Source organism: Crocodylus porosus, unplaced genomic scaffold (assembly GCF_001723895.1).
Source record: "Crocodylus porosus isolate Cpor-Errol unplaced genomic scaffold, CroPor_comp1, whole genome shotgun sequence".
Lineage (NCBI taxonomy): Eukaryota > Metazoa > Chordata > Crocodylia > Crocodylidae > Crocodylus > Crocodylus porosus.
Window position 1 is genome coordinate 21,598,939 of NW_017728907.1, and position 10,369 is coordinate 21,609,307.

Here is a 10,369-nt window from a genome sequence, read left to right on the forward strand (position 1 = left end):
CCATGTTCATCTTGGAGTCAATGGTCTGTACTCTGCTTCCTTGCTTTCCCCAGCATCCTGAACTCAATCATCTCATGGTCATTGCTGCCCAGGGTGCCATCCACTACTACATTCCTCATCAATTCTTCCCTGTTTGTGAGCAGCAGATCAAGAAGAGCACAGCCCCTAGTTGGCCTCTCCAGCACTCGCATCAGGAAGTTGTCCCCAACATGCTCCAAAACTTCCTGGATTGCCTGCACACTGCTGTATTGCCCTCCCAGCAGATGTTAGGGTGACTGAAGTCCCCCATAAGAACCAGGGCTGGTCATCAGGAATCTTCCACTAGCTGTTTGAAGAAAGCAACAGGCAAACACGTTTCAGGGCTTTAAGTCAGGAAGGAATCATGCTCAATAGCAGGAAAACAAGCAAGGTCTGTGCTGACACAGCCCCACTCACCCTGTGGCTGTTTGATCCAATGCCACTGCCGTGGTAAGCGGCCATGAGCTTGCTCTCTTGCCTCTGGCACTGGCCTTGACACTGGCCCCATCACCACCTGTGCTGGATCTGCTGCTGTCACTGCTACCTCATGCCCCCAGGATAGCAGTGAGTGCTTTATATAAAGGACTGCACAACAGTCTATGATGTATTTGCTGAAGGCCAAAGATAAGAATAGATGTATCAGAATTGCTCTAGCATGGAAAACCCTGTCATCCTATGTTAGAAATCATTTTTTTCAATCAGAATAGTCTCAAAACAGCTATAGCATCTCACTTTCCCTCCCAAACACTTCATGAAAAATCTCTTAGAGGCAGACTCCTTGACTGTACATTCCCTTCCAAATACAAGACATTAGAATCAGCGTCATATCCTTTAAATGGATAATAAATTTAACAGACACTTGATAATGTGTTCCTAAAAATATCCCACGCTTGCCAAAAGAAGCTTGTATCAAAATAATTTTAGTCGCAAATCTGGCTCCCAGATAGGGGCTGGGCCAGAATCACTTCAGTCAACTTATTCCAAGTGTCATTTCACTGACATTGATTGAGCCACATCATGCATGAACCAAGCACACTGAGTATAGGGAGAGATGCTGCAACAGGGAATTGACACAACGGGGTCCTAGGCTGGCAGGGGAGGGACTGGTGGATAGTTAGCCCTCTTGGGGATTTTATCTCCTGATCCTGACACTTCGTTTCAACACATTTAAGAATTTAAATAATAAAAATGATACTAAGAGATGTTTACATTTAAACATGTCGCTCTGGCACCTTGATTTTTTAACTGAATATTAATAAATTGGGAAATTTTCTAGTTGACTTACAATGTTTAATCAAAACAGTTAACAGTTAAACAGAGATTAACATCCCCTGTAGATGTGGCACAGAGAGGGATCCATGAAACAGTCTAATCTGGTGTTTTATAGCTATTCCCTGTGTCTGTGTTACTCGTGGTTCAATAAGAAAAAACTATCTGTAGTTACCATATTTACCTGAATCCAAGACAAGGTTTTTTCCCCCATTTAACATGAGGCAAAAAGCCCCTTGCCTTTGATGCAAATATAAGTATTCCCAGAATCAGAATTGTAACTGCAGCAGCTGCCTGTCCTCTCCTTCCCCCCCCCATCCCTTTAACCTCTGCCCCACCCTGGCTGGTCCCTGATACCCCCTCCCTTCCCCATGCAGCAACAGATGTGGCAGAGGCACATCCAGCCATAAGCTTGCCTGCCAGTCACCAACTGTGAAATCTTTATGACTGGTGCTGATACAAGAGGGGAAAAAGAAACCCGGTTTGATTCCCAGATCCAGGATGAGTTAGGCTGCCTGAATTTTTCTCTCAACTTTAAACTGAGCATATTAAAGAAATTACAAGCACCTTCTGATGACTTTTGCTAACACATTTTCCTGACTGTGATCATACTTTAAATCAGGAAATCAGGAGTTTTGAAGCTCCATCCTGCAGGGTAGATCCAGCCTGCAAAGCTGTGTCATCTGGTCTGCAGGGCTGGAAATCTGGTGGCAGAAGGACCAGCAGCTTCTATAGCTCTGGAAGCTGCAGCAGTTAACACTGACCCTGCCAAATTTCCAGCCCCGAAGAGATCCCCACAGACCAGATGACACAGCTCTGAACTTTGGTTCCAGCCCATGGACTGGCCTCATGCTCTGGATCCAGCCCACAGGCCCAGAGGAGTTTGACACCCCTATTTTAAATAAGAAATCTTGTCTAATGAGGCTATTGACAAGCTGGATTAAACAGTTTTGAGAATTTCATTTATTTAATAACTCAAATGATTAAGAAAAGCCCGAAGCATATGTGATCACACAAAAGAACCTTGATTTGCCAAATCATGCTTCATGTTTAAATATATATTCATTGCAAAGAAGTAGCTAAGCATTGCACTAGTCATCACGAGTAAAAACACTGCATGTGCACATTTCAAATTCTTCCTTCTTCCCAACCTCACCTCTCTTGGTGCCTGAAGAACAAAGACCTGAATTTTTCTTCCAGCTGGTCACAAGGTGTCACTGTTGCCCAGCTTGTCTCTTGGGTCAGTCAGCATTTGAGTGATTTAATTGTGATGAAGACTGCCTTGCACTGGAAAGCTTATCTAACTTTATTTCAATCATGCAACTGGTCCAATCAAAGATATCACCCACACAAAAAGTTGCCATTTAGCATGACACATTTTCAGCAGCAGAGGGGTGTCACAGCTGGAACTGTAGACATTTAGGATACCGTGGTAGATTTTCCTCTAAGAATATATGAATAAACTCTCACTCTGATGGTTAGGTCTCCTATACAGATGGGAAAAACTCAAAGGACAATTGCTATGTGACATAAAGATGGTGCTTCACTCTGCACCTTGTAAAGCAAACAGGTTTTTTTGTGCCTATGCACAACCAAATGCAGACAGTGACTGGTCTGCATGGAGGTATAGTGAAAACATATGTATGTGTGTTTTTGTGTATAGGCTAGTATTATATGAACACCTGAGTATGAGTGGAAGGTCATATGTGGGATTGAGGGACTTCGCTTACCACCTCCTTCCCTCCCCATGACACAATAAGACCCACCTAAAAAAATGGCTCCCTGGCCCTGGCTGTTGCCCTGCCTGCTATCCTCCAGACCTGTGCACCAGTGAGGGGTCACCAGTTTTTTGCCCTTGATGATTTTAACTGCTGGAACAAAAATGAAGATAAGCAGTAGTTCCTATTAGAGGTGCTTGTCTCAGTCACATCTCCTGTCTGCAGGGACTGTAGCATGAAAATCCACTCTCACTGTTTACTCCCTCAGTCCTGTCTACCAGTTCAGACTTCGGGAGCAGAAGAAGCCTGTGAACCTGTGAGGGGGAACCTGGGCAGTAGTAGAGAAAAAAGGGGTCTCAACTGGAGGTTCCTATTATCAGAGCAGTCATTGAGCCAAATTGTTGTGCCTTTTCTTTCCAACAGAGGATTTTCCAATCATTAGGTTTACACTGCTAAAAGGGATCCAGCTGCTCCTGCCTCAACCTTTTGAAGATGTAGAGTCTTCTATAGACCAAAAGTGTAAGTACTTCTGCTCTGACATGCTCTGACCCAGAAGCTGAGTGCCCATGATAAGAAAGAAGCCTGAGGAATCAGACTGTCTTATTCTTATCACATTAAGATGCTGCCAGCAGCATCTTTGTAGCCCTTTTACCTCTTGCTGGCATCTTTATTCAGATTACTTTCTTGAGTTGTTCTTTTTACTAGTCTCAGGGGGAAAAATAAAAAAAAAGCTTGGCTGTGAAATGTTATGAGATGTTGTTATTAGTTGTTTGCATAGAGGGGACCTGCAGGATGATTTCCAACATATGACAGAAAGTTCTTTTGGTTTTATTGTAGCTTCATCTGGAAGCCTCAGTCGGAAGAAGCCAGCATCTGTCATCGTTCTGACCCAACCAACTGGGTAGGTAATGACTGAGAAATTTCAACTCCTCTCCTGACCTGGAAGTGGTGCTCACCAAGAGATGGGAAACCACGCATTACCCAGTTTGGGTGCTAATTGTGTGGGCTCTTCCAGCATTCTGCCCCATGCCTACCTTCCATATGCAGAATAAAAAATGGAGAAAATACTCCTGGTTTGACTACAGAATACAGCAATAACTTCCTTTGTTCTCCCAACCATTGCTGGATGAATATGCTCCATTACCAAATAAGCAGTTCATCAATCAATCTCAGAGAGTTAAGAGGATAATATCAAAGTTGGATCCTAAAAGTTACCACTCTATATTAGCTTTTGCATGCCTGAAAATAGGCTAATTAACTGGTATTTGCTGAATACCACTGATTTTTGTGCACCAATGTCAATTATATAATGAGCTGGAGCAGACAGATGAGCAGCTACCTGGAGACCTCTGTGCGAAGTATGACCTTTAATGAGGTAATGAAAGAACACGAGGCTTCAACACATGGAATATTTACATTGGTATAAACGAGGGGCAGACAGAGAACATGAATCCCAATACCAGTGTAGCTGCCTGAATTTCTTGTAGAAACATGGGAAAACCCACTGGGAAGATGACACTAAACTATATATACAATTGCTGTGTCTACAGCTGTCCCGTGTAACAATTTGCTGTAGGCCAAGGCTATCAAACATATGACCTATGGGCCGGATCTACACAGCCATGTCATCTAGCCAACACAGGGATCTTAGAGGGGATGCATGTTCATGGCAGGGGGGTGAACAATGGCCATTAATTCCCATAGTTCCTTGATACTGCTTGCCCCACCACTGGAGGTAGGTCTGGAAGTGATCCACAAGGACGGTTTGACTACAGTAAGGATGGAGGGTGGGGGAAGGAGGAGTGCAAAACCAGTTTGACATCCCTGCTGCAGGTAAACAGTCTATTGCCTGTTCCTCTGTGTAGCTGTAAGGAACTGTGATAGCACCTGCTGCAAGCAGTTACACCAGGATAGCTGTTCAACCATCTGATCTGGCTCCCCAGGTAATTTACACTGGTGTACAAAACAGTGTAAATTAGGCTGCTAGAAATGCATTGTGTCCATGCCAAAGTTAGTTACTTAATGTATAGTATCGGGTGCCTAACATTTGGCACCCATGTGTTAGCCAGAGCTCATATCTAACAAAAAAAATCACCTGCTTGGGGGAAGCATACAAAGATTTCTTCCTATAGAGAAAGGATATCCCTGCAACTAAAGCACAGGACTGGGAGTCAGGGGATACTGCTTCAGTCCTTTGCCACAGATTCCCCTCTGAAATCTCTTTGTACCGTAGCTCACCATACTTGCAGAGAGGTTGCAAGGAGCACTTTGCATACCCAAAGAAGGCACTCTGATCCCATATGATGGGGCCATTTATGTGCCCCGTGTAATTTCCACTACTTTCTCCAGTTCCACTTTAAATGGCCCAGTCAGGTTATTCTAGTCAGTCAAATTTCCTATTGGGGTAGCTTCCCTAATACCCCATCTAAGTTTTCTGTTCCTTGATTTAATTTCATTGCTTCTGGTTCCCGCACTTGCACCACTCCAATGCACCACACAAGAGGGGTCAGTGGAGAGGAGGGTAAGCCAGCTGACTATTAGGTAGACATGGGAGTCAGAATGGTTAAAAAATAAATGTGCATGGAAACATGACCTTAGATCAAGGGAGAATGCCAGCAGGGAGTAATGAGGACATGTTAAAAGTTGTCCTGCTTCTAAAGAAACACTGGCAACACGGGTGTCAGATAAACCAGAATTAGGGATTGAAGGGTTTATTAAATTCTCAGATCTGTTGCAATCCTAACCCAATCCTAACAAAACTGTATGGTCTAGGCAAAGGCCTTTGCGCTGTCCTCCTCCCAGGTCACGCTGCAAATCCCAATATTCTTTTTTCTTTTGCCTTCAGGCAGCAGCTTCCTGATATTTTAAAAAGTCACTCCAGTAACGCATTAAGGCTTCCCCTATTTGAATGAGATCAACAGCCTCTGTCCATCTGATGCTTGGTCTGAAGTCACTTCATCTTTGCAGGTCAGGACTAGAGCATATTGACAGGTCAGTGCTGGGAAGTCAAGACAAGATTCTTGGGGGATGTGGTACTTCCAAACTCAGGTGCCTTGGCAAACGGCTGTCTGCAATGGGCAATGACAGTGCCCTCTGTCATTAATGTCCAGTCAGTGGCTCCTCTCCCCATAAAAAGGAAATAAGTCTCCAGGCACTTCAGCCAAATACTACTGGATTCCTCCCGACTCTAGGGTTGCATTTGAGTACACTATTTTCCTAGGTGCCAGGCTCCCGTCCAACTTCCCAGGGAGAATCATTCCAACAACTTACCCACTCTAAACCTGCAGCCAGTGGACTGCTCTGAAGCATTTACATTTTGGGAAAGCCTGTTTTTTCTGCAATGCTTTGTGTACCCTTGTTGCAGCTACCAATGACCTACTGCTGATAGACTTATGCCAATGCAACCCTGTTGTGTGGATAAACAAAGACTCCATAACATGTTCTGTGCAGTGCTGGAGCTTCCATGTGCTTGTAGCCAGGACAAGTTGCACTGTGACTAGCCAAGGCTGAGATCATTTTTGCCTGCCTATACCAATATAGCTTAGCTCTGCCAAAAACTGAAATCCTCAGTGTAGCAAGGCAAAGGGAGCTGCCAGGCGCACAGATTTCCTTTTCAATTGTTAGGTCTCAGCCAGTTGCAGAGGATGATGCAAAGCCTTTCCTCTCTCCACAGGTGCAGAGGGAGGCTTTATGCTCCAATGTCACCTCCCTAGAGTATTTCCTACTGAACTGTGCAGAGCAGAAAAGTCCTGAGTCTTCAAACAAGCACTGAGAATTAAATGTTCTGTTTGTCAGCTGTGCGCCTAGTATTCTCCTACCTATAGGTTATAGGTATTGTGCAATTTCTTAAAGACCAGCTACACATGTAAAGTAACTGTCATGCCATAAAAAGCTCCAATCAGTTATAAGGTAGACCTTAAATGTGTGTACTAACAGTATAGCTAACTGCTATCAAGTTTTAATTTGCACATGTAGCAGGATCTCTGCTGTGGCTAAGAGCCCCATCCAGCTGACAGGGCCCCCAGCCACAGGGGTATACTGTGGCCAGTGTAAAACCCCAGGGCCTGGGGAATCATGGCTGCCATGGTCTCCCAGGTTTGTGGGGAGCACCACCACACCTGGGATTCCCTCAACTGGGGTGGTTCAGCCACAAGAGCTTGCTTCTTGCTGGCACATGGGGAGCCCCAGATCAGGCTCCCTCTATACCAGCAGGTGGGATGGCAGGGATGATGGCAGGGATGATGTGCAAGAGGCATGCCTGTATGGATCATGCATTAGATCCCATCGTGCCTTTACCTGCATGTGTAGACGGGGCCTAAGAGAGACAGCTCCACAGTCAGTTCCTGTCCTTCCAGACTGAGCAGCGACTCACAAAGCAGGGAATCCATTTCCTGCTCTCTTTCTCTCTTTAAGGAAACTGCAGATCTTCCGGGATGTTTACATCCTCTTGTACATGGGACCCACACTGCAAACAGGCCTTGCACAGGAGAGAGAGCAAAAATCTCCCAATCCCCCTCCCCACTGCAGCTATGTAGAGGATACACCCATTCAATGGAAAGTGCAGGGACTACTTGCCCAAACCAGCTCTGGTCTTCATGGCACAGTTATATTATACTGGAGCATGCATACACATACATTTTAAGAGGTGCCAAATCCAAGGAAGGTGGGAGAATATCGCAGCTCAAAAATGTACACAGTTCTCTTGCTCAGTCTCCCAGGTTCTTAGAGATTAGTGCTTCTAGAGCAAGCCAGGAAAACCAGACAGAGCTAAGGGCTGTCAGAAAAATGCATCTGCATTGGGATCAGTTAAGGTTTTGTATCCACCTTAATGACAATTAGTAGAACTCATCCTTTGGTGAAAACTAGCCAGTTAAACCCCAAATCGGAGGTATTTATTGAATGGGTAATTAAAAAAAAATCACATCAACCTCCTTCCATGTGGCAGTCAACAAGATACTGCAAAAGTTTTTCTTTTCAGATGGAGGTTTAATATATCATCTCCTTCAGCTTTGCACAACTGAGTTTTAATCTTGGACATTGAAGCTCAGTATTTATACCTACATTTAAAAGGAGGTTTTCCCACTGGTTGTGCAATAAGGTTTCAGGAGCCTGGTGAAAATGTGAGAGAATTTCATGGAAAAATAAAACATACTCACAGCCTCCCTGATTTGTGTCTGCTGTTTTTTCTTTTCCCACCATCCCAGTCTCCTGCCCAGGGGGAAAAAAGTCACTTCATGGATTAGTGAGGACTTAAGCACAAGTTTCTACATTCTGGTTACAGAGCAAATTTAAATTAGCTTAAGCTTTTTTAATGCTGGCAAAGGAAAAAAAATGGATTTCTCTTCCCAAAGGCTATTTGCTTTTTCTGCAACTAAATAAATCCTGGCATAGCCATTTATATGAGTGACACCACCATTTCTAAGACACATCCCCACATCATAGTCTTAATAGGGCTGCTTTTATAAGTAATCATACATCTTTTCAGAATATCTAGGCTGATCTGAAGTAGTCCATTAAAGATCAGTCACTTGGCCTGATATCATCTAGTCATATATCACAGCAGACACCTTTCTCCTTCCCACTCCTATCACAATTTCCAATACAGGAATAACAATAGCATTCCATTATTCCTAATACCTTAAAGAGAATCAACTGCACCTATTTTATAGTGATAGCTGCAGTTAAGGCTGCATAACTGAGAATAGGGGACTACTAATTTACTGGGATAAAACAGTAAATAGAAACAATCACTAATTTACTGGGATGAAATTTTCTAGGCTGGGTGTTGGTCTGGGGATGAATTTTGTAGAGGGGATTATTTGTGTTATTTCTCCAAAAAGTATGAGTAAAAACAGTTCTGCTGTTAAGAACATGTAAGCAAAATTAAATATATCCTCTTCTCCCTTAGAAAAGTCTAAACCTGAAACATTTTAAAACCAGAAGAACTAGAGCTAGGAAGCTAGTAGGGAGAAAATACCAGTAACCAAAGGGAAATACTTCTGGTGAATAGTGATTCTGTTCCTGCAGTGCTTTGAAATTCCATTTTGATATGCCTGGGGCTTTAGATAAGCATGGGTTTCTAAGAGATTGTAGCACAGTTGTAAGCACAGGAGTGCTGTATTGTATGTGTGTATTGCTAGCTTCGGTGTACTGTGAAAATGCACATTTTATGTTCTACACTTGCACCCCCATCCTGCAAGCTCTTCTATGAAGACGAGCTCCTATACCTGCCCAGAGACAAGGGTCCACCCACATACAACAATTTGGGCAGACCCTATAGGCCAGGGGTGGGCAAAATATGGCCCGTGGGCTTAATCCAGCCCACGATGCCATTCTATCTGGCCCGCGGGACCCCCTCCAAAATTTAAAAAATTAATATTTCTCTGCCCTTGGTTCCTGTCAAAAATGACAGGAACCAAGGGCAGTAGGACCCAGGAGAAGCCCGGAGGGGTCCCGCCACAGCAGGCCCCCCCCAGCCAGGCTTCTGGCCTGGGAGCACGTGACTGCGCCAACTGGAAAACTCTGGTGGAGGGGCAGGGAAGGACCCCGGGCAGGAAAGGAGCCCAGGGAAAAGTTGAGCGCAGGGAGGGAAGCAGCCCCTCACCCGCCCAGTGGCCAGTACCCTGCGCTGCAGCCACTCGCAGCCCATGTGAGGCTGCCTGTGCCTGCTCCTGACAGCCCCGTGTGGACTGTGAGTGGCTGCAGCAGGGAGCGCTGGCCACGGGGCGGACAAGGAACCACTTCCCCCCCTGCTCAGTTTTTCCCCGGGCTCCTTCCTGATGCAGAGGAAAGCAGTCCCTCATCTGCCCCGTGACTGGTGCTCCCTGCTGCAGCTGCTTGCAGCCCATGCAGGGCTGTCCAGAGCAGGCACAGGCAGCACCAGGCAGGCTGCGAGCAGCTGCAGCGTGGGGCACCAGCCACGGGGCAGGGAGGGGCCGCTTCCCCCCCCCAGCACCACCTTGTAACCCAGGCCCACAGCCAGCCTGGGCTCTGTGCCAGCCCCAGGCTCGCCCGCTGGGGCTGTGTGCAATGGCAGCAGCTGTGGCCCCTTCCCCACCCCCAGCTTCCCGCGCCGAGCTGCGTTTGCCACTGCTGCCTGTGGGCTGCCCGGTGTGCAAGCTCCGGGCAGGCAGCAGCAGCCAACACTGCCCAGTGCAGAAAGCTGGGGGGCTGCAGCTGCTGTTGCCATGTGCAGCCCCAACTGGCAAGCCTGGACTGGCACAGGCCCCAGGCTGGCAGCGGGGCCAGGTTACAAGCTGGTGCTGATCGCGGGTAAAAGCAGCTCCTCGCCCTCTCCGTGTCCGGTGCCCCGCACTGCAGCCACTTGCAGCCTGCATGGGGCTACCTGTGTCTGCTCCAGACAG

At 46.1% G+C, this 10,369-nt stretch overlaps 1 protein-coding gene across 1 annotated transcript in view; it reads left to right on the plus strand.

Annotated features, from left to right (window-relative positions):
* Window positions 1–7,911, plus strand: part of RGSL1 (regulator of G-protein signaling like 1) — a 41,757-nt gene extending 33,846 nt beyond the window's left edge. The window contains exons 19-21 of the mRNA XM_019530588.1: window positions 3,429–3,524; window positions 3,843–3,906; window positions 5,851–7,911. Of these exons, the coding sequence (XP_019386133.1) occupies window positions 3,429–3,524; window positions 3,843–3,906; window positions 5,851–5,917 (227 nt within the window). The 3' untranslated portion in view covers window positions 5,918–7,911. The remainder of the gene's footprint in view (window positions 1–3,428; window positions 3,525–3,842; window positions 3,907–5,850) is intronic.
* The last annotated feature ends 2,458 nt before the right edge of the window (window positions 7,912–10,369 follow it).